This window comes from Chaetodon trifascialis, chromosome 3, assembly GCF_039877785.1.
Source record: "Chaetodon trifascialis isolate fChaTrf1 chromosome 3, fChaTrf1.hap1, whole genome shotgun sequence".
NCBI classification, from domain to species: Eukaryota; Metazoa; Chordata; class Actinopteri; order Chaetodontiformes; family Chaetodontidae; genus Chaetodon; species Chaetodon trifascialis.
Window position 1 is genome coordinate 6,113,867 of NC_092058.1, and position 20,799 is coordinate 6,134,665.

Below are 20,799 nucleotides of genomic sequence, written 5' to 3' on the forward strand. Positions count from 1 at the left end.
GCATTGTAAAGCTATTCTGCTATGAAAGGCAGAAATAAACAACTCAAAATGTTAATTAAATGGCTGGGTGCACTCCCTTCCCTAATTTTGCTTCATTAACGCACAGCAAAGGAAATGCTTATGCAATTCACTTTATAATGTGCTTCTGTGGTAGCTGCAACATGTGCCCCGTGATTAAAGCTCAAAGGAAAAAGGTCTGCTTCATTTTCACACTGATGGAGCAAAAGGAGAGGGCAAGACAGCAAGAGAGAGAACTGATGATAAAGAAGTTGGAAAGTGGATTAAAGTGTAGACCACTTATCAGCATGCGGGTGGCAAGGGTACAAACATTGTGCTGCGCAGTGTGTGGCGATTCAGATGGAAGTTCACAGACTTTATTTAGTCAACCTGCTGTACATTTTCTCTCACATGGCTTTTTTTTTTCATTAGAGTGAAAGAAAACAAGGCTGCACTGTGAGCCCTCCACTAATGCCTTAGTCGTTGCTCAGCAACATTAAATAGCTTTAAGAGTATTTTTAAAGTAAACAACATGCTAACTTGCTGTGGTTCAAGTAGGAAGAATTGAATTGCCTCACTCAATGTGACAGCGTTCAAATCGAAGAGAGGCATGTGTTCAGTTTGTTAATATACCTGTAGGCTAGCTGTGATAGTAGCCAGTGATTTCAAGGATTTCCTTGCATCCTTTCGATTTCTTGGTTGTAGTTTTGAGCAGTGCATTTGGTTTTTGTTCAGGTTTTTTGTTTCTTTTTTTTTTTCAGATGACCTTTGGGACCCTGACTCCTGCAGATGTGTAAGCCTGGGCTCAGAACCAGTGCGAACACTGTTGGTGTTAGATGACTCAGTGTGGGCAAGCTGCGGGAACTCTGTCACAGTCGTGGACATCTCCAGCCTCACCACTCAGGTAAATAACTAAATCATTGCTGGGCACATGATGTTGCAGTTTACCTTGTTACTAAACTAATAAATGGGCAACAGGTTTTCATCGCAGCATCAAAAGGCCACCATCTGAGCAACTTCTCAGGACTGTGCATTATTTATCTGGATATTTCTTCTTAACGGGGGAAAATATACAAGCAATAAACAAAACTGCAGTAAAAATTTTCATATGGACAGTTGATAAATACAGATACTGTCGCTCCATCAGTTCACAAAAGGTCAAATAGACTGTTAAAATTCTCAAAATTTGAGTCATTTGAAAGAATACATGCTCACTGGATTGGAGTGGATTATTATGATAGTATATAATCACCCTGTATAGCATCCATGCCCTGAAGATGGAAAAAAAACAGTAATTTCAACGTGCCTTGAAAGTGTGTGGGTTTTTATTTTTCATTTTATTTTATTTATTTATTTTGCTTATCCAGTCATCATAACAAGCATTTTGGTGCAGCTGGATGGAAGTAATTCAGGTGGTCATGTTGTCTGACATACATTGCAAAATCCATCAGTGATGCATCCATCCATTTTCTGGGTCGCTGCAGCAGGCAAAGAGCAGACAAGCAATTCTGAAGTCACCAAACTGGACACTTTCCTCCCCCCGGGTGTGCCTTGAGACCCTATCCATGTGTATCACAAACAGAATTGGTGACAAGGGACAACCCCAGCAGAGCCCAACACCCACTGAAAACCTTCTCACTCCGGTTATGTAAGGACTGCGTGTCGGCCCTCGTACCCTTTGCTCGTGCAGTACCCTCCACAGGACTCCCCTGGGGGGGGGGGGGGGCGGGGCGGGGTGGGGGGGACAGGCAGAAGCCTTCTCCAAGCCCACAAAATACATGTAGACCGGATGGGCAGACTCCCATGAGTCCTGCAGTAGCTCTGCAGGGGTAAAGAGCAGGGCCACTCTTTCATGACCAGGATGGAATCTGTATTACTCCTCCTGGATTTGAGGTGTGGACCCTCCTTTCTAGCAATTTGGCACAAGCTTTCCCAGGGAGTCTGAACAGCGTGGTACCCTGGTAACTGGAGCAGAGCTTTCGGTCCACCTTTTAAAAAATGGGAACCACTACTGCAGTCTGCTGTTCTGCAGGCGCTGTCCCTGATGTCCATGTGACTTTGAAGAGGCGTATCAACCAAGACAATCCAACAATATCCAGAGCCCTTAGAATCTCAGCATGAGTCTCATTCATACCTGGAGCAGTGTCTTAACTTCCTCACTGACCTCAGGGATATGGGTGTGGTTTACCAGAGTCTTCAACCTTTGCCTCCTTCACAGGGGAGGAGCTTCAGGAGTTCCTTAAAGTCCTCTTTCCACTGCTCAACAATATCCCTAATCAGGGTCAGCAGTTCTCGTCTGCTGAACAAACCCTGAACCAAGTCCAACTTTCCCTTCCTGAGTGAGTGGTTTGCCAGAACTTCCTTGAGGCCAATCAAAATTCTTTCTTCACACCCAGGTTTTTGCTTTGGTGACCATCAACAACCTTCTGACAGCAGCTCCTAGCAGCTGCCGGCGCTCTGAACATGGCCCTCTCGGATTCCATACCCCCCTCTCATGTCACTTTTGAGTTTACATGGTTTACAAATTACCTGCTGCTCAAACATGGTGTTTATTATGACCAATTCATGACGATGGACCTGACCTCAATGCCCATTGGGCCCATCACCTACAGGGCGGTGTCTCCACAAAGCTTTTTCCTGATGGGGCCCAGTGGGTCAAAGCCCGTCCACTAGATTCTTGCTGGGGAGCTTCCCTCCCAGGCCTGTCTTCCCCATTTAAGAGATATTATAGTGTATGTTATGGGCTGCACGGTGGCGCAGCAGGTAGTGCGCGTGCCTCACAGCACGAAGGTTGCCGGTTCGATCCCCGGGTCAGGCGGGGCCTTTCTGTGTGAAGTTTGCATGTTCTTCCCGTGCATGCGTGGGCTCTCTCCGGGTACTCCGGCTTCCTCCCACAGACCAAAAACATGCTCATTAGGTTAATTGATGACTCTAAATTGTCCGTAGGTGTGAGTGTGAGTGTGAATGGTTGTTTGTCCTTGCATGTGGCCCTGCAATTGGCTGGCGACCGGTTCAGGGTGTACCCCGCCTCTCGCCCATTGTAGCTGGGATAGGCTCCAGCCCCCCGCAACCCCGAAAGGGATAGGCGGTATAGATAATGGATGGATGGATAGTGTATGTTAAATACAGTGTCCTTACAGTTTATAGAGTAAAATAATGCTTGTGTTGTATTTATTATTTTGATGCTATTTTGCAACAAAGATTAGGATATTTTAGCGCTTTTAAAAGCTCTTGTTTGAAACGGTTGTCTTACCAGAATGAGCTTCAAGGAATTTCATTTTATTTCTTTGATCCCAGCTGTCAAGGTCAGTTCCAGCCACCTTTCCAGCAGTCTTCACTAAAACACGGTTTGAAGACCTAAATGGATGCTGTCTTAAGTGAAACTGCTAGACAAAGTGTTTTTTTCTCCCATTATTTATTTGTTTTGTTGTTTTTGTAGCATTTGAGGAAATTTTCCTCTCCTTTCATTTTTCTGAAAAAGATTTATGCACAGAGCCTCAGAGAGCCAGCTTTCTAATCTGTGATGTCATCAAGATTTACTGCCTGGAGCTGCTGCATGGACAACAATTCAGACCCTTTGTAGATTCATACAATGTTTGTTGGAGCTCTCGCACACAAACAAGCTTCATTTTGCTCATTTAGCACTCTGACTTATGGTTTGGGAATGCGCAGCATTATCTCCAGAAAACCGTCCTGGGTGTTGTCATTCTCCAAGGTGTTCATCTGCACAGTGTGTCATTAGAGGTGTACAAGAGAGACACTTCTCCGGCTGCAGTAGACAATAAAGAATGACAGAAACAAACAAACTCTTCTGGGTAATGTTAAAGGGACATTGTGGTATTTTTCAACCTGGACCCTTTACATATTTTGGGTTATAAAAGACTATTGCGTTCAAACGTTTGGCATTGGTCCAGTAGATCGCCTCAGCCGGTTGGGTTGTTGTTTTTGCCACTGACAGGCTCAGATTGTTATTAGAAGTGTCTGAAAACATCATAGAAAGGATCCCTACAGAGAGGGAGTTAAAAGAAAAAAGAGTGAAATCGTTTTTGTGTAACCAGAAACAGCTGTTACATCACTGTTCAGAACAGCCAGACTACTTTGACAGAAACATTTTAATCACATTATTCACATTTTATTCATTTTACCTCGCAGAACACCAGCGTTACTGTCTCACTGCTGCCTCGACTGATTAGTTTGTGCGTGTTATTGTGTGACTTTAGTGTTTGTTACAGAGCTAGTTCATATTCAAACCAAGAACACATAAAATAACACTAACTAAGAATAACAACATCCGACACTTAGAATAACAATCTGAGCCTGGCAATGGCAAAAACAAGCACTTCAAGTGGACATACTTATACAGGCACATTTGTAGCCATTGCAGCCAGTTTCTCGGCTGCCAGCTGAGGCGATTTACTGGACCAGTTCCAAATCTTTTATACCAATTAGTCATTTAGACAAAAAAAAAGAAAAAAATATGGCCCAGGTCTAATAATACAAAAATTACCCTTTAATATGGTATTCAAATGTCAAACTGTGAACCATCACTATTTAATTACAGCTCCCAGATGTGAGTATGCGTAGCTGTGTAAATGGGTGGAGGGGTTCTTGTTGAAAAGGAGCTTGTGTGTTCAGCAAACCTTCCTGTATGAATAGAAATTGATGACGTGTGAAAATGTGATGCTTAATGTAAACAACTTAGGAAACTAAAACACTAAATAAAATGCATGTCTCATCGCCCACATCATATACATTTGTTTTCTATTTTCAGTGTAAATGAGCTGCATTTCCTGAACGAACAAAATTAGGAAAGTGGCAAATGTAGCTCCTTTATTCAGCCACTTATTCCACTTGAAATTGCAGATGTTTTGGTTGACCTCATTCCAAATATATGCAGATAAACAGCAGGCACCAAAGAAGCAAAAATCTTTTATCATATAAAATACAAAGTTAATAATTACATGCATTTTTATCTCTTAAAAATTGCAACAAATTAGAAGAAGCAGCTGACAAATCTGGACCATCAGCACACAGACAGCTGCTTGTAGAGTGTGCCTCAAGTTCCTCATAATCAGGAGTGAGCTGAGCTAGGAATGTCTGCTTTTATTCCTTCACCTCTTTTCCCTAGCACAGTCCTCCAGAGACACAAGCTTAATCAGCTGAATGGCCACGCAGTGGAGGCACAGTTCTGGTTCAGCGTATCTCCCATAGAGCTGAACAGGTCAGCTCTGGTTACTTCTTCGCTAACCTTGTCTTTCTCACTAATGTGGACTCAAGAGGGCTGACTTCACAGGGGCTGTGGTGCATATCCAGGATCTAGAGAAGCAGTACTTGGCACCTGTAGCTAGAGATATGACTCGGAGCGAGGCTAGAGGGTCATGGACTCACATTAGCTTCACTTCTTTCCATGCTTTTCCCCAATGGAGATTCACCATTTTGTTCGATTTGCTGCACTTTTGAATCATCAGTCCATGACTTTGCTGGACACTGTAGCTCGTTTGACGCCGCTTGCACCCTACTGCTTGATTTAGCCTCTTTTCAAATCTTCACAGTCGATGCCTTGTTGACACAGTGTTATTTAAATATCACCTTTTCAGTCTTTTTGGGTAAACATGGCTGTATACTTGCCGCAGGCTTAGAAATCGCCTCCAATAGAAACCCAAAGGATCATCGCCACTTAAAAATTTGGGTGTACTCTCAGCTTTGTACCACTCGATTATGTACACTCCGCCCCAGTGGGGATACATAAAAATCATAGTGCTGACAAAACCTCAGCAATAGAATAGCTGCGAGGGAAGAAAGAGACAAATATAGCTGAAGGACTGTGAGGATTTAGAAGCTGTTTCATCAGAGTTAAGATGCATATATCTTGTAACAAGCTCACAAAGCCTCAAAATGATACCTTGGACAGTTTTGACTATTACATGTTACCACAGAGGTTTAAACAAAGGAAATGTCTCAGAAACAATACTAAAAGATTACAGTCACATTAACATCAACATGAGGCTATGTTTAGGCACAGTGGTGGTTTCAAGTAAATGCTAAGCACAGCATGCTAACATGCTCACAGTGAGAATACGAACATGATGATGTTCAGCTGGTGTAATGTTTACCATGTTCACCATCTTAGTTTAGCGTGTTAGCATGCCAACATTTGCTAATTCGCAGCACCCAGGGGAGCTGAACCTGATGGCTTTGTTATTAGTTTTACAGATGTTTGGTTGTAAACCAAATTATTGGGCAAAAAATGTTCTACATGATGGTTCTAGAGGAAAAGTCAGAGGATCGCCAAAGTTATTACAGTTCATTCTGAAATTTCATGGCAATCCATCCAATAGTTATCTTTTCCACTATGAAACAGAAAATGTCAACCTGGGTGGTGCTAATCACTGCTCAGACCAGCTTCATTTGCCGCTAATGGTACCACAGGTACATTGAGGGACCAGTGTTTAAGATTTAGGGGAATCCAAATATGGCAGAATATGGCAGAAATCGAATGTGATATTAATAAGCATGAATTTCCATTTGTGTATAATCATCTGAAAGTAAGAATTGTTGTGATTTCATACTGTTAGATTGAGCTCTTCGTTGCACCGTCATGTTTCTACCATAGCCCAGAACAGACAAAGTAAACACTGGCTCAAGAGACCACTGTATGTTTTCCCACATGCTTGAAAGGGGGGGAGTGAGATGAGGGGTGTTGGGTTGGTTTCAGTGTGCAGCCTTGACACTGGTCCTTAAAGTGAACTGGATGTGGTCTGGCAAGTCAGCCGAGGTACTTGTTTGTTTTCACCTACAGTTACTACAGGCATGTTCTGAGCTCTCCTCACCACCAGAGGACCCTGTTTACAGAGGACCACAGAACCCTGCTAAAATGAGAAAACTTAAGCCACCTAAGGGGGTTCAGTTGGAGCAGGAATCATGGCACTCAGTGGGAACTTGGAATCATTTCAGAGAAAATGAGGAAAACCTGAACCAGCCAGTGTATATTTTATTTTGCAGGTAGTCTCACAGTAGAGCCTGATTTGGATCTGATCGTAACAAAGCACTTTGTTTGGTTTTTGCACAAGTGTAATTTTGGTCAAACCCACCAACATTTGTGTCATGATTTCAGACACTTCTCAGCTTTGTCTGTGACTTTCTAAGGGTCAGTCTCTGCATTATTTCTGAGCTTCACAAGCTTCAACACTTTGTAGAGGTCTGAGTCACTCCCATGTAGCCAAACCTTAACAAAGTAGGACATGCATGGACATACAGGCTTTGATCAATACTGACTGGCAGGCCTTGTTCCTTCCTCGTCCCATTACTATTTCTTTTTCTACCTGTTTTCTCCCATCACTCACATGTCCGCTCGACTCCCTCGCCATAGCCGAGAGCGGAGATGTGGACTTAGTGCTCAGTAAAGGACAAAGACACCTTGTCACCTAGCGTAATGAAGGACTAATGAGCTGTTCAGACCGGCTGTAGTGTTTGTGGCTTTAGCTCTGCTGTTATTTCTCACTGCTGGTGGAGGGCTATAGGAGGGATGCTGCTGTTAGTGTGACACTGCTGAGTTGAGTGGAAAGGGCACATTACTTCTGTCAAGCTTCACTGACCACCTCATCTCTGTAAGTAACGCTGGATTCAGCAGACTAATGCCAGGTTGTTGGTTGGAGGCAACAGTTGTGGCTTGTACGCATCCTGTGTTTGACACAAAGCAACAGCGATCAACTGGTTTGGTTTATATCCATGAAGTGTTATGAGAATACTATTTTGCAATATTGGCTTAAAGGTGAATTGATATGAATGTTAGGTGGGGCTGGGCGATAAAACGATAACGATATGTCTCGCGATAGACACGTAATCAATATCAATAAAAAATGCATTCGATAAAGCATTCGATAATTTTTTTTTCTTCCTCGGGAGAAACCAGAAGTTGCGAAGCGAGGTGGGGTGCATGAACAAAGGCACTCACTCTCAAGTAACTGAGCAATGTAGGGAGTAATCACTGTGCAGTAGGAGTGACACACTAACACGCCAATCATGTAACATTATCAAGTTCGGTTGCGCCATCTCGTTGTCTCGTGTTTGATTCTTTGCGAGGACCAAGTTGAGAAATAGAAAGTGAGTGCTGCAGCGAGCGAAGAAATCGTCGATAGAACAGGGAAAGTCAGCTCGCCAGTATGGCAGTTTTTTGGATTTCATAAGTCGGACCGTAGTCAGACCAATGTGGTCTGTAACTTATGCAAGACTGTCGTCCCCACCAAGACCGGTTACACCACAAACTTGTTTAACCACCTTAGCCACGCTCACCCTTTGGAGCGCAGCCGTATTCACCAACGTCCAACAACATCTGCAACCGCAGCACCACCGCACAAGCAGCTGACCGCCATGCAGAGGTATCTGCTTCAGTGCCTGATGACAAATCATCTAAAAGGCACGAAGACGTAACGGAGGCAGCGACATATCATATAGCTAAAGACATGCTTCACTGAGCTCTGTGGAGAAGCCAGGTTATAAACATCTCTTACACGTGCTTTTTTTTTTTTAACACACTTGCAACAAAATATAATTGAATAGTTCATGTATGTTTAGAGTAAGAAGAGTGACTAAAGTTGTTCATATGTCTAGGCTGCTTTTATAGTTCAGTCAATCTTACTGTACTGTCTATCACGTTTGTTTGTATGTTACAGATGTCAAGTCCACCTCAGTTTCAGCTATGTTTACAAAATACTGCACATATCTGAAAACATTTTATTCAGCAGAAGGTGAATCAGCTTATGAACTTCCTGCACTAAACCTGCAGAAAAAAGTTCTCAGGTTTCTCTCTGTTTACATTTTTACACTTTTATTTACATGTATTATTTGAGTGTTTTCCATGGTTGTGTTGACATTTCCTTTCCTTTCTGCCTTGATAGCTGAGGAGATTATAATCAGAGGAAGGTTCAATTTAAAATAAAAATGTTTAAATTTAATGTATTTTTCTCCCGGTCCTTATTTTAAATAGGTCATAAAAATATCAATAATTATCGATATGGACCAATATAAAATACTTATATTGTGATAAAGTTTTCAGCCATATGGCCCAGCCCTAATGTAATGTTAAATCAGTGATTTAGTCACATTTTCAGGCACTCTGTGAGATCCCTGTGTAACAGTGAAACTGTTGTATACATGTAGTTTCCCAGAATGCCTTCCAGGTGGTTTGAAACATATGGTGAGCAAGATGGCATCCAACAATTACAGCATGTCAGCCATTGATTAGCTGGACGTCCCTTTTAGAGCCACCACGCGTGATAATGATTAATGTGATAATTATGCCGCGTATACACTACAGTAGGGCTGTGTTTTTCTTGATAAACCTGTCAGCTCATTTGAATTGCAATGGGTTATTGAAGGTGAAATTTGCCTTTTCATTATGGATATCAAATTTTTTTGATGGCAGCACTTGAAAAACGAAGAGATGCAGCGCATATCCTTTCCCAGGCGGAGCAGGCACCCACTGCTGAGGAGTCAATTAAAAGAGAGAAAAAAGAACACATCAAAGTCTTCCTTCCTTTTCCCTAATTTCAAACAAAGGAGGACCCACTGGCAAGGGCACGTAAACAGGTGGTAATCCCTGTCCGCCGGTGCACTTGGGTTGAGATGGGGGGTGCAGTCTCATCTTCACTCTCTCGCTCTCACTGACTAATTGCCCGGCCTCATGCAACTCGTGCACTGACAGTGATATGAGTTCCAAGATGATGCCCAAACCAACCCTTGTCACGCCTTGGACTGCAGGGGCTGCATGTGTTGCCATGATAAGGCTCATTGCATTTATTTCAAGCTCCTCATTAAGACTGTGTGCCTGAAACTCTCTCTTTCCATTGTGCTCTTAAAAAGATAGAAGCCAGGGGAATGATGCAAAAATATGCCCCGTGTGTCAGCGACTCTGTAAATTACAAAATTAGGAGGCTCGGTTAGACTTTATGTACAGAAAAGCAAGTGTAGAGCAACAACCGAACGTATGATTGAGGGAGCTTCTCTGACCCATGATTTAATCATGACAGTCACCTTGCAATATTTGATCTAAATGAACACTTTTCACTTTGAAATGACTGTCAGGATAATTGGCATGCAAGTTAAAAAGCTGTGTTATCAAAGTGGTTTCTACGAAGCACAACACAGCCAGCACAGTCGTGACTTTCCTTTGGTGTGATGATTTGTATGTTTCTGATACATTTATATCAACTCAAAGCGACACCTTTCGTACTCTTCTCAAGCTTTGTTCTTTTTCCTTTTTCTTTCTTTTTTTGTGTGGATTCTATAGTTTGGAAAAATGACCACATGTTTAAAAATGAATGCACCGAGGCTTCAACTGCAGAAGTCCACAGATCATATAGAAAAATCCTCCCCCAACAAAAAATAGCTGAAAAGACCAGGATAAGATTCCAGAGAGAGCTGACCTTTCAGTTTTATAAAAGTTTCATTTTCCGTCCATAGAAATGTGATTTGTTGATGATGTGGTTGATTGCATTTTGCCCCTGTGTTGCCTTGATTTCTAACAGCGTTATTGTTTCCCTCATAGAAATTTGAAGTCCACCCAGACCCCATGGTCAGCGTTGCACATATGGCGTGTGCCGGCGGAGGGGTGTGGATGGCGTTCTCCGAGGGTTCCTCCATTCGTCTCTTTCACACTGAAACACTGGAGCTTCTGCAGGAAATCAACATCTCGACACGCTCAACGCTGCTGAACACCGGTACACACTGCTCACACATCACACTCGCTCTGCAGCTCCATACGCAGAGGTCAACCTCCGTCCTGTAGTGCTGCTCACACACATTTTCTCTTTTTTTTTCTCTCTCTTTTCTTCCTGACAGTTTGCTGTTGTTGTTTGTACTGGTCATATTTTTGTCTTTATTATGTTAGAGCAATGGGAGGGCACCATTTAACACTGATGATGCTCCTACCCGATGGTATTCTGGTCTTGTCCGAGTCTTGCACTTTGGGGACTGACCTGAATAAGTATCCATCTCAGGCCTCCGCAAAGCCATAATAGAGCCATGGGGTTGAGAGATAGGGATTAATAAAAAAGTCATTGAGGAGCAGTAAAATGGCAGCCTGGAAGATTTTCATACTAAGGGTTCCCATGGAAACGCTCTTGTCTTTCTTGAAACGTCCATGCCTGTGTTCTACCACGCCAGTTTTACCTCTTTTCCTCTACACGCACCTCCCCACTTTCCCCCCTTCTGAGTTAATATTTTCCTTTCTTTTTGTCCCACTTTCTCCCGCTAACACTCCATTTCATCTCATCCGCTCTGCTGCAAAATCCTCTCATCCTGCGTTTCTCTTCTCGCTGCAGTCCGTTTAGGATGCCACAGATAGCCCATTACTTCCCGTGTGCCTTCTTTCATGATGGATGAAATATTTATCACACAGTGTGGGTGTTTTCCCTTTTTTGAGGGAAGCACTATGGCAAACAAATTAGATAGCAGTGAAACATACCTAAAGCTGTCCACTGGTGATAAATACAGTCCATATTACTCAATGCCAGCTTGCATGTTCAGGCTGTGGCACACGGGCCATTAGCTCATTCAGCACATGTGAGGATCATTTTTGGCTTCAGGGAGTGGTACAAATGCGTCTGGATTTAGAAAATGTTGTCCTTTCCATTGAGTCACATCGCACTGTGATTGATGTATTTAGAGCAATACTCAAAGCTGTGGTAGCTCCTCATCTCATCAAAAAAATAAAAAAGGTTTCCTCGTGTGAGTTCGGTAAAGAAAGAGCAAGAAATAAAAGCAAGAAATAGAAACAGGAATGTGTTTCAGACAGCAAACTTTTCTCTCACCAGATCAAAGTTCCCTTTTTTTTGTTTGAGACCAGACCCCTATGGCCATGGCACCGGGGGGGGGGGGGATCCAGTGACCCAGAGGTCATTTTCACCCAGCGCCAGTGCTTCCCCCTTCAAATATGCAGCAGAGTTGAGGGAGGGTGGCAGCCTGGAGGCACGGCCCTGGGGGAAGTTACAGGGTGAAAAGAAAAAGTTGCTCGGCTCATGTCTTCAGGGTCCACAAAAGGAAGAGGATCTTTGACTTAAGTTGTGATTTGTTGAGCTCACAAGAGAACAGAGGATCCCCTGACACTCTACAACCACAGATACTGCACATGAAGAACTGGTAGTTTCTATCAATGGCTCTCTGCTCCCCTAGGTTTCTCCTTGACTTATGCTAGGACACGCAGTAATGATATACCCCCTAATCCTTTCCCCTTAATGTGATTTATAGTCAACAGGGAATTCCAGTTGCAGTAAACAACAGAGAAGTTTCTGAGGCAGAGGAAACTGCTGATCTCTTTGCTACTAATGCCTTTAATAGTTCTATCCTTAGGGTGGAAAAATAATATTCCAAAATAAAGTCCTCGGTGACATATCACAGGGAAACATTTATCTTTGGAGACATCTTCTTTTTAAGGCAAATACCGGCTCCCACGATAAACCCACTTCACACTGCAGAGTGTGTGCATTGCCGAAAAATTGGAGGTGCAAGACTGCTCGAGGTTAAGCTATACCTCCTTAATCTCTAGTGCCTTTGTCATTATCCCTCTTTATCACTGTTCTTAAAGACAATACCTGGGCCCACATCTTCCGACTAACTTCAGATTTCATGGTAACCCGAGAGTGAGTGTTCATGAGTATCTCTCTCTCTCTCTCTCACTTAGGCTCTCTAACCAAAGTACAAATAGACTCTGAGGCGATGTGAGCAGGTGGCAGACAGTTTCGAGATAAAGGCCGATTTTTCCGGCGTCTAGCTCACTGTTGTGACCCTCCAAGGTCTCCACCTAAAGGCTTCTGCTCTCTGTTTGCTGAATACCCTCCTCTGCTCTGCCTCCACTTCCTCTTCTGTACACAGCAGCAGCTTCTTACTTGGGGATGATTCATCTCTGCACAGTGAAATGAATTAATTAATGACACTGTTGGGCCACTCAGACAAATCATCATAATCTGAGCATGACACAGAACAAACATGTAAATAGAGCTACACATGTAAGCCAGCATTCTCTTAGTTGTGATCACACGAGTGTTGGTGTAATTCAATTATGATTGCCATGGATATTATGGTAAATGGTTCTATAGATAACTAGGCCACAATGGGAGCCAAGAGCTGAGGGACCACAGAAGGAATGCAAAAATAAATCCACAACAAACAATGTTTTTCATTCCTTTGTTAAGTGGAAACAAAGGGTGTGCATGTATAATAAGAGCGTGCAATTATTCTTTCCCCGTCACTAATTCGGTGCTACAGAAACAGTTCTGCGCTGGAAAACTCGACGACAGAAAACGTGTGTTGACTCACGCTGTAAAAAAGATGATGTAAAAAGTTAACTTTATCCAAAGAAAATCACAGTTTAAGATCACCCCAAGGATTATTGCCACACTCTATAAGGGAAAAGAAAACCAGCCTGAATTAAGTCGTTGTCACATTTACAGAGAACAGCAATACCGTCTTACTATATCTCATCAGATCTGATTCGCTACGGACAAGAACTATGAGCAAATGAATGCCACATTGTCTGTTTGCATGTTATTTATACAACCAGGTCGACCTCTTGAAGTAACTTTGTGAATATAAAATCTAAATATGTCAATATGATTATGCAAATTTGCGTGTCTAATGTACAGCTGTCTTCTCAGTATTAATGTTCAGGCCACTTACAGACAGCCATATACAGTGCTTGGTTTGAATGATGAGTCCTAGACTGACAATATCTGTTAAGATTCTCAGTTATCCAGGTCATGGTTATCCGAGGAGGGTTGAATCAAGGGCAACTGGACTTGGTTGTAGAAACTTGGAGATGTTGCGCCTCTCATTCAAGGGGCTTCTTCAGTTCTAACTGGCTGGTGGGGCGTCCCAGGTGTTTCACCTCTGCGGGGTCATTTTTTACAGACAAAAGCCTGGCTGTGCCATGAACTCACCAGTATCTCTCATCCTAGCCAACCTAAATGAAAACTGAAAGTGCAAGTCTTCATGGAACACATTAACTCAGTGGACAGAAACACAAAGTTCACGAGAGGGTGTCAGGAGCAACAGCTGGGCCTTTTCAGACTGTACTGCACACATTGAAGAGGAGCCTGCACGTTGGAGTATACTGGAAACGGACACACACAGAGCAGTAGTTCCTCCCTGACTGTCAACACCCACTGGAGCAAATAATTAGGAGTTATCAGAACCTCGCAACACCAAGTTCCCCGACCCAACAGAAGAAGCACAAACATCAGAGGGATACACTTAAAGCTTGCGGATACCCTAACTGGACCTTTGTACAAACAGCCACAAGATCCAGGAAGAACACCAGCACTGCAGGGGGGGTGAAGAAAAGAAGAACAAACACAACAACAACATCGTCATTCCATACATGTCTGGGGTATCTGAGAAACTCAAGAGGATTTTCAACAAACTCCACATCCCTGTGTGTCAGCAACACACAAAGACAGAAAGACGGCACACCCAAACACAAGAAAGGCAATCTAGTGTATGCAGTCCAATGCAGTGAGGAACACACAGACTTGGGAAATCAGAGAAACTGAACAACCATTGATAAAATGCACGGCTCAGCAGAGGAGGGCCAACTCCTCAGACCAGGACTCAGCAGTTTACCTCCACCTGAAGGATAAGGGACACTCATTCCAGGACAACGTATTTTGGACAGGGAGGACAGATGGTTTGAAAGAGGAGTGAAGGAGGCTTTATGTAACAAAAATAAAACCATCCCTCAACAGAGGAGGAGGTCCACGACATCACTTATCCTCCACCTACAATGCTGTCCTTTCATCCCGCCCCAGGAGATTTAACAACCATTCACACTTGGCCTCAGGTTGTCACAACCAAATGGTGTCACTGTCCTTAAGAATGACCCCACAGATGCTAAATATCTGGGACCCCTCACCAGCCAGTTTAACTGGTGAAGCCTCCTGGATGAGAGATGAAACCTTTTCAGGTTTCCACAACCGAGTAGTCAACCATCCTTGGCCAGACTGACAATGTGCAAGTATGGTACAATCAAAACCTCGACTTACTGACAGTGTTAGTAGTGTGTGGTTCTGTCTAAACGATTGACTAGACTGTTTCCAGTTTGAAGTTGGGTGTGTTTAGTGCTCACGACACCAAACGAGAACACTTGAAAGAATTGTGAAGTTGTATGTTGCTCTGCCATAACAGCTGCAACAAAGATAAGAAAAATGTCAGGAAGATGTCAATCAAGCGCCGACTGAACGTGCCCACACAGGCCCGAGAAGAAGTGTGATCCAAGCCAGAATGATTGAAAACACCTGAGTGGGTGAACCAGGAACTCGCAGGATCTTACTGATATGAAAGGATTATGATGTCTGCATTTGAAGTGCCTTTTAGGATGTTTGTCGTTTTACCAATAAAGAGAACTTCCTTGCATATCAGTTTTGCTGTGTACAGTAGGAGGTGGAAACTTTGAAGCTCCATATTTCAAAACCACTCAGATCTCAAACAGCAACGTATAATATCAAGCTCACAGAGGTTTGTTTCCTACTTTGTGCTCTTATGAGAGTTTTTCTTTCAACTGGGTCAGAAGCAAGTAGACAAATCCAATTTTTCATAATCTTATGTAACTCAGAGCCCTAGGTGGCTGTGCTCTGCATGTGTTAAGCTTGTCAAATACAGATTGATCACAGAGCTTAAACCTCACCCAAAGCTACCACTGATAACCAACAATGAAAGTATTTTCACTTTCTTCATCGTGCCAGACTGAACAGTTCATTTAATACAGCTGTTTGGAAAAACTTCTGGTGACAATAAAATCAATGGGAGTTCATAATTCGCCCTCTAAAAGAGACCACCCAGTCTGGAAAAGTTGTATCATTTTGTCGGCAGGGAGTTATCTATTATTCTTTCATAAGGCCCCATAATCTGTCGTAGTTTGAGCTGTCTTGCTGTAACAATAGGTGGCGAAGGAAACTCAATTCAATTTTCTGTCAATGTTTTCTATATTGCAGGTCAGAAGAGCATGCGAGTCACAAGTCTCCTAATTTGCCAGGGGCTGTTATGGGTGGGAACTGCCCAAGGCTTAATTATCACCCTTCCAGTTCCCAAACTGGAGGGCATCCCCAAAATAACAGGTATGGGATCAGAGGGAGGCGGCTGACTGTGATTGAACAGCCTCTCGAGAGGTCAAAAGAAAAGCGAAGAGGTTTTTTTCATGATAGAAAATTACTCTGCACTGCCCATTATTGAGGTCACTCTTCACATTTTTCTTGTGGCTCTGGGAATCAGTGCAGTTATTACCAGGCAGGCAACACACAAATCATACTGTATATATATATATATTCTTGCAGGGTTATTTAAAAACTGCCTGACAGCATTTTGTTAATTATGCCAACTTCCCACTTGCACAAACCTTAGTCCTTAGTGCATGATCATCTTATTCCATGCCAGTTTATTGAATGCCATGTAAATACACCACAAATTATAGCCACAGTTATTGCAGCGGTAGAATTATGATAAATGAATAGAGGTAACTGTTCATGGCGCGCAGTATGATCCAGGGTTGAGTTCAAGTCATTTCCGGCTCTCACGATTCGAACTGAACTTGCATAAAAACCTCCTTTAAGTGATGGAACTGACAACGACTTGACCTCAGCCCAGCGTAGAAACAGCATTTATCGTCTGCATGACATTTAAATATTGTGTCTGCCCACAGGAAAGGGAATGGTCTCTCTAAATGCCCACTGTGGGCCTGTGGACTTCCTGGTAGCCACCACCAGTACTCTGTCTCCTGAGCTGCTGAAGAGGGATTCTGTGGTGGATGGCCTAGACTCCGCCTGCGGAGGCGAGGACCGCAGCGACACCTCCTCCCAGGAATCCCTGCAACAGTCCAGCTCCTACCAGGGAGAAGGGAAAGGCAAAGGACGCGGCGTTCTGCTGCAGTACAAGCTGCGCTCCACATCAGGGCTGCCCGGGCGGCCGCTGACGGCGCTGGGCGACGAGGCGTCGGACTCCTCCCTGGAGTCTCTGGAGCACAGCGTGGAAGACGGATCCATCTATGAGCTCAGTGATGACCCAGAAATGTGGGTTCGGGGACGTCCTTGTGAGCGGGACGGGGGACGCAGGGACAGGGTGATCTCTGCAGCAGTTATCTCTGGAGGCAAGGGCTTCCGTAGACTGAAAGAAGGAGCAGCAGCAGGTACCAGGACAAGCGGGGAGGGTTTAGAGAATATTCTCATGGTGTGGCAGCTCCCACTCACAGTGTGACATGGAAAATATACGGCAAGGTGATGTGTATTTATAGACGTCTACCCAGCTTAGCCTCCAATCACTTGTTCCATAAATTCAAGGAATTTGAATATATGATGAGAAGGTGTTGCCGCTGTGACAGAGCTTGACATCGTATAATTTAGCCCGTGGCGGAGGTTAAGCCACGCTGTTTATTAGAGGTACTGTCACCCCATAGGACGCTTTGAATGTTCAGGATTGTGCGTCATCATCTTCCCAGCAGAGGCCGCCGCAGATTAGTCCCACGTGATCGTTTTGATCTGGTTCCTCCTCCTGCCTTAGTTAAGAGCGATATGCCTCATTTTAACCTCATCACTGCTGCATGTGCTCTGCAAGATTTTTTTTATGCGAGGGACTTGTGCGTGAGCACCGGCGGACAGCACGCCTTTGAGAGGCAGCCTTTGTTGAATCTGCCATGCTCTGCAGAGCTAGAGATGGACATCTTTTATCTGATCCTGTGGGAGAGATCCCATCTGTTTAGAGCTGAAAGCCTGGGACTTCCACCGCATCACAAAGCACATTAGCATCACTTTATTAGCTTTGCCAACCTTTCTGTCATCCCATACAATGTGAATGTGCGATACCTTCTATTGTGTCTCAAAATTGGAACTGTGCTCTCTTTAACAAAAAAAAAGAGTAAGAATTTTATTTTTCCTGTTTTGGTGCAGCTGTTGCAAAAAGAAAAGATTTTTTGGTTGCTTCCAAGAGCGCACCATGCCTTTGTGAGGAGGGTCACATTAGAACAGAGTGGCTGCTAAACAAAACATATGAGAGTCAGAAATATCGTCACTCTGCAATACAGAATTGATATTTGCACTGTAGAAATCCTGTAATTATTCCAGATTTATTGGGGAAAAGAAACTTCTTGGCGCCACGATGGAGAGCATTATCTTGCCGGAGCAGTGTAAATGCCAGATATGTCTATGTATTCTCTATCATCTGTCAGCTAGATAAAACAAATGTGCACACAGGGTTGCTCATAAATAACTCACATTAGCTGTAAACCCCAGTTACACATCAAAAGCAAAACTCTATAAACGAATGATGAAATAAAAGTGCTGCAGCCATCCAAACTGCTATCGGCTATGTATCAACAGAGGGAACCAGCCTAACTGAGATACCAATTATTAATTTTCAATAATATTCAATATGATTATGGGTGGTGTTTTACAATAATGGCGTAAGCCTACAGTTAACAGGCACTGGTGTATATTATGTGTCATATTAGCCAGCAGTCATATCAACCCATCAGTTCTTGTTTGCCTTCTGTTTTCATGCTAATATTTGGAGTTAAATGCAAACATTAATATTTTAGAATCAGGATACAAGGTTGCATGTAAACAACTTGACATCGCTGTTGGGTGGAAACCTCACATCTCCATTTTTGGTGGTTATAACGTCTTCAGATCAGTTAAAGATTACATGGTCTGTCTTTAACCTGATGAAAACCCTTTTAATAACGTTGAATGATTTTAAACAGCCGTCATTAGCTTGTGTACAAGCTGTTCTTCTTTTAACTAATAATTGGGAAGTACAGTTTTTATCCAACGACAGCAGTGCGTGTTGAGCGGGAGCCGCTTTGAGAGGCTCTCGGCGCTGCTGTGCGTGTAATAATGTAAAGTTTTTCTCCCTAACTTATTAATTCTAAGTTAAAGTCGCACCGGCGGGCTTGTTAACACGGACTGTTGACATTGGCAGCTATCTCGCAGGCAAAATCGAGAGGTACACTCTTAGCGATGCACATTTTTCACAGCGTGTTGACACAGGAGGTGCAGGCCATTAAGAACGCAGCTTTGTGGATTCTGAATAGAACAAGCGATGGTGAGGGTTCGGGTATATCATTTTCCTCCACCTCTATTTCCACCGAGCTCCTCCGCCACACGTGGATTCTTCTCTGATCCCCTCATCACAGACGAAGCGTAAAGTTCATGTTTACCATTTCCTTGAGGCACATTGAGGTCTTTCTCTTTTCTTCTCCTACTCATAGCTGAGATTCAAAAAGCATCTTAAACATCCTGCTTTCAGCCAGAATCATTCAAAAAAAATAAGATGATGTAAACCGGTCTCGGATGCTGTCATCTAAATGTAAATCTCACTGTCATGTCAGAAACGTATACGCGGATTCATGCGAGCTGCGGTGTCGCCGGAGCCACAATGCCAAGATGGTCACTGTAGAGGTTGTTCGTTCGACCTTAACCAGAGGACAAGTGTGTGTTCCCGCTCGAGTGGCCTGATGAAATATACATGATTCCTTTACGGAGCAGTCATTGTTGAACCTCTTGGCAAAGTTTATCCTCTAACAACCGAGATTTAATCTCAAAACGTATAGTGATGGTGATCATATTGACTCGCGCATTTCATTTGCTTACACGACATATGTACAGGTATTACCCATGCACTGAATATTAATACTCTTGAATGAACGTACTGTACTACTAATTAGAACTGCTACTGTACTAATGCAACCTATATTCCCTTTTCTGAAGAGGACTCTGCGACAGTGTTGATGTTTTAGATGAGGCTGCGTGAGCCGCAGTATGCAGGTTATTTTCCTGTGGTGTTAAAGGGTAACTCTTGTTAATTTGGCCTTCATATCTATCAGTTGTAAGAACATGTGCTCCGCAAGCGAGTAGCTGACATGTGGGAAAATGGTGACATCATTAAAAGGAGGTAGATAAAGGAGAAGTCACGTGATTGAAAAGGTTTTAAGCAAAGCAGTTAGAAAATGGAAAAACGTCACATTTATCGCCCAAATCGTCGGCTGAAAACATCTTTTACTGACCAACTTCCAATCTCAACTTTGACCCACTGCGCTCGCTGTAGCCGTGCACACAGTTTTCCTGTGCAATGAGGCATTATTACTGACATATTGGGTGCATTGCCCTTTCCTTTTACCACCTACGACTGTTGGCTTGTTTACAACCTGTGTGATCATCCGACGGCTCGTTTCCTGACCCTTCTGGCTTTGTTGTAACGACGTCACTCTGTTCCCATATATCAGCGGCTGCTTTGGTGGGCAAAAAAAAAATTACAACAACTGATTGAAATGATTGCCAAACCTTCAAAAAAAAAATAACGTGAATTATCCTTTAAGCCAAAGTATTACACACAGTGCCGTCACAGGCGTATGGAAACATTTCCCTTTGGTACAATACTTTAATGTTAAGTGTCTAAACATTGTCTAACAAGCATATGCTGAATTAAAAAGATCTTAAAACGTGAGTTTGATATTCGTTTGTTTTTTACTCATGAAGGTTCAGTAGTTTACTGTACGTCTGCAGCGCTATCGTGCTAATGATGTCGCCCTTGTTGCTGCTTTTCTGACTCAGCGGCAGAAAATCCTGTCTTTGATTTATCATTTGGATTATCTTCTCACTTTCTTTGCTGTTTTTTTTATTCAAATTACAGTAAGCTTACCTCTGCACCTGCTGGAAGCCAGTGCTTTAAAAACACAGCACAGATCTTTGTGTCGAGCCAAAGTAAACTACGACTGTGCGTCACGGTCAAAAGCGTAATCGGAGATTTTGAGAATGGAGTCCTAAC

At 43.2% G+C, this 20,799-nt stretch overlaps 1 protein-coding gene across 2 annotated transcripts in view; it reads left to right on the forward strand.

Moving 5' to 3' along the window:
* The window catches only part of arhgef10la (Rho guanine nucleotide exchange factor (GEF) 10-like a), a 108,325-nt gene extending 87,847 nt beyond the window's left edge, over positions 1-20,478 (forward strand). For both annotated transcript variants that reach the window (XM_070959261.1, XM_070959262.1), the window contains 4 exons: positions 759-901; positions 10,544-10,715; positions 15,981-16,103; positions 16,685-20,478. In XM_070959261.1, coding sequence (XP_070815362.1) covers positions 759-901; positions 10,544-10,715; positions 15,981-16,103; positions 16,685-17,235 — 989 coding nt within the window. In that variant the 3' untranslated portion in view covers positions 17,236-20,478. The remainder of the gene's footprint in view (positions 1-758; positions 902-10,543; positions 10,716-15,980; positions 16,104-16,684) is intronic.
* The last annotated feature ends 321 nt before the right edge of the window (positions 20,479-20,799 follow it).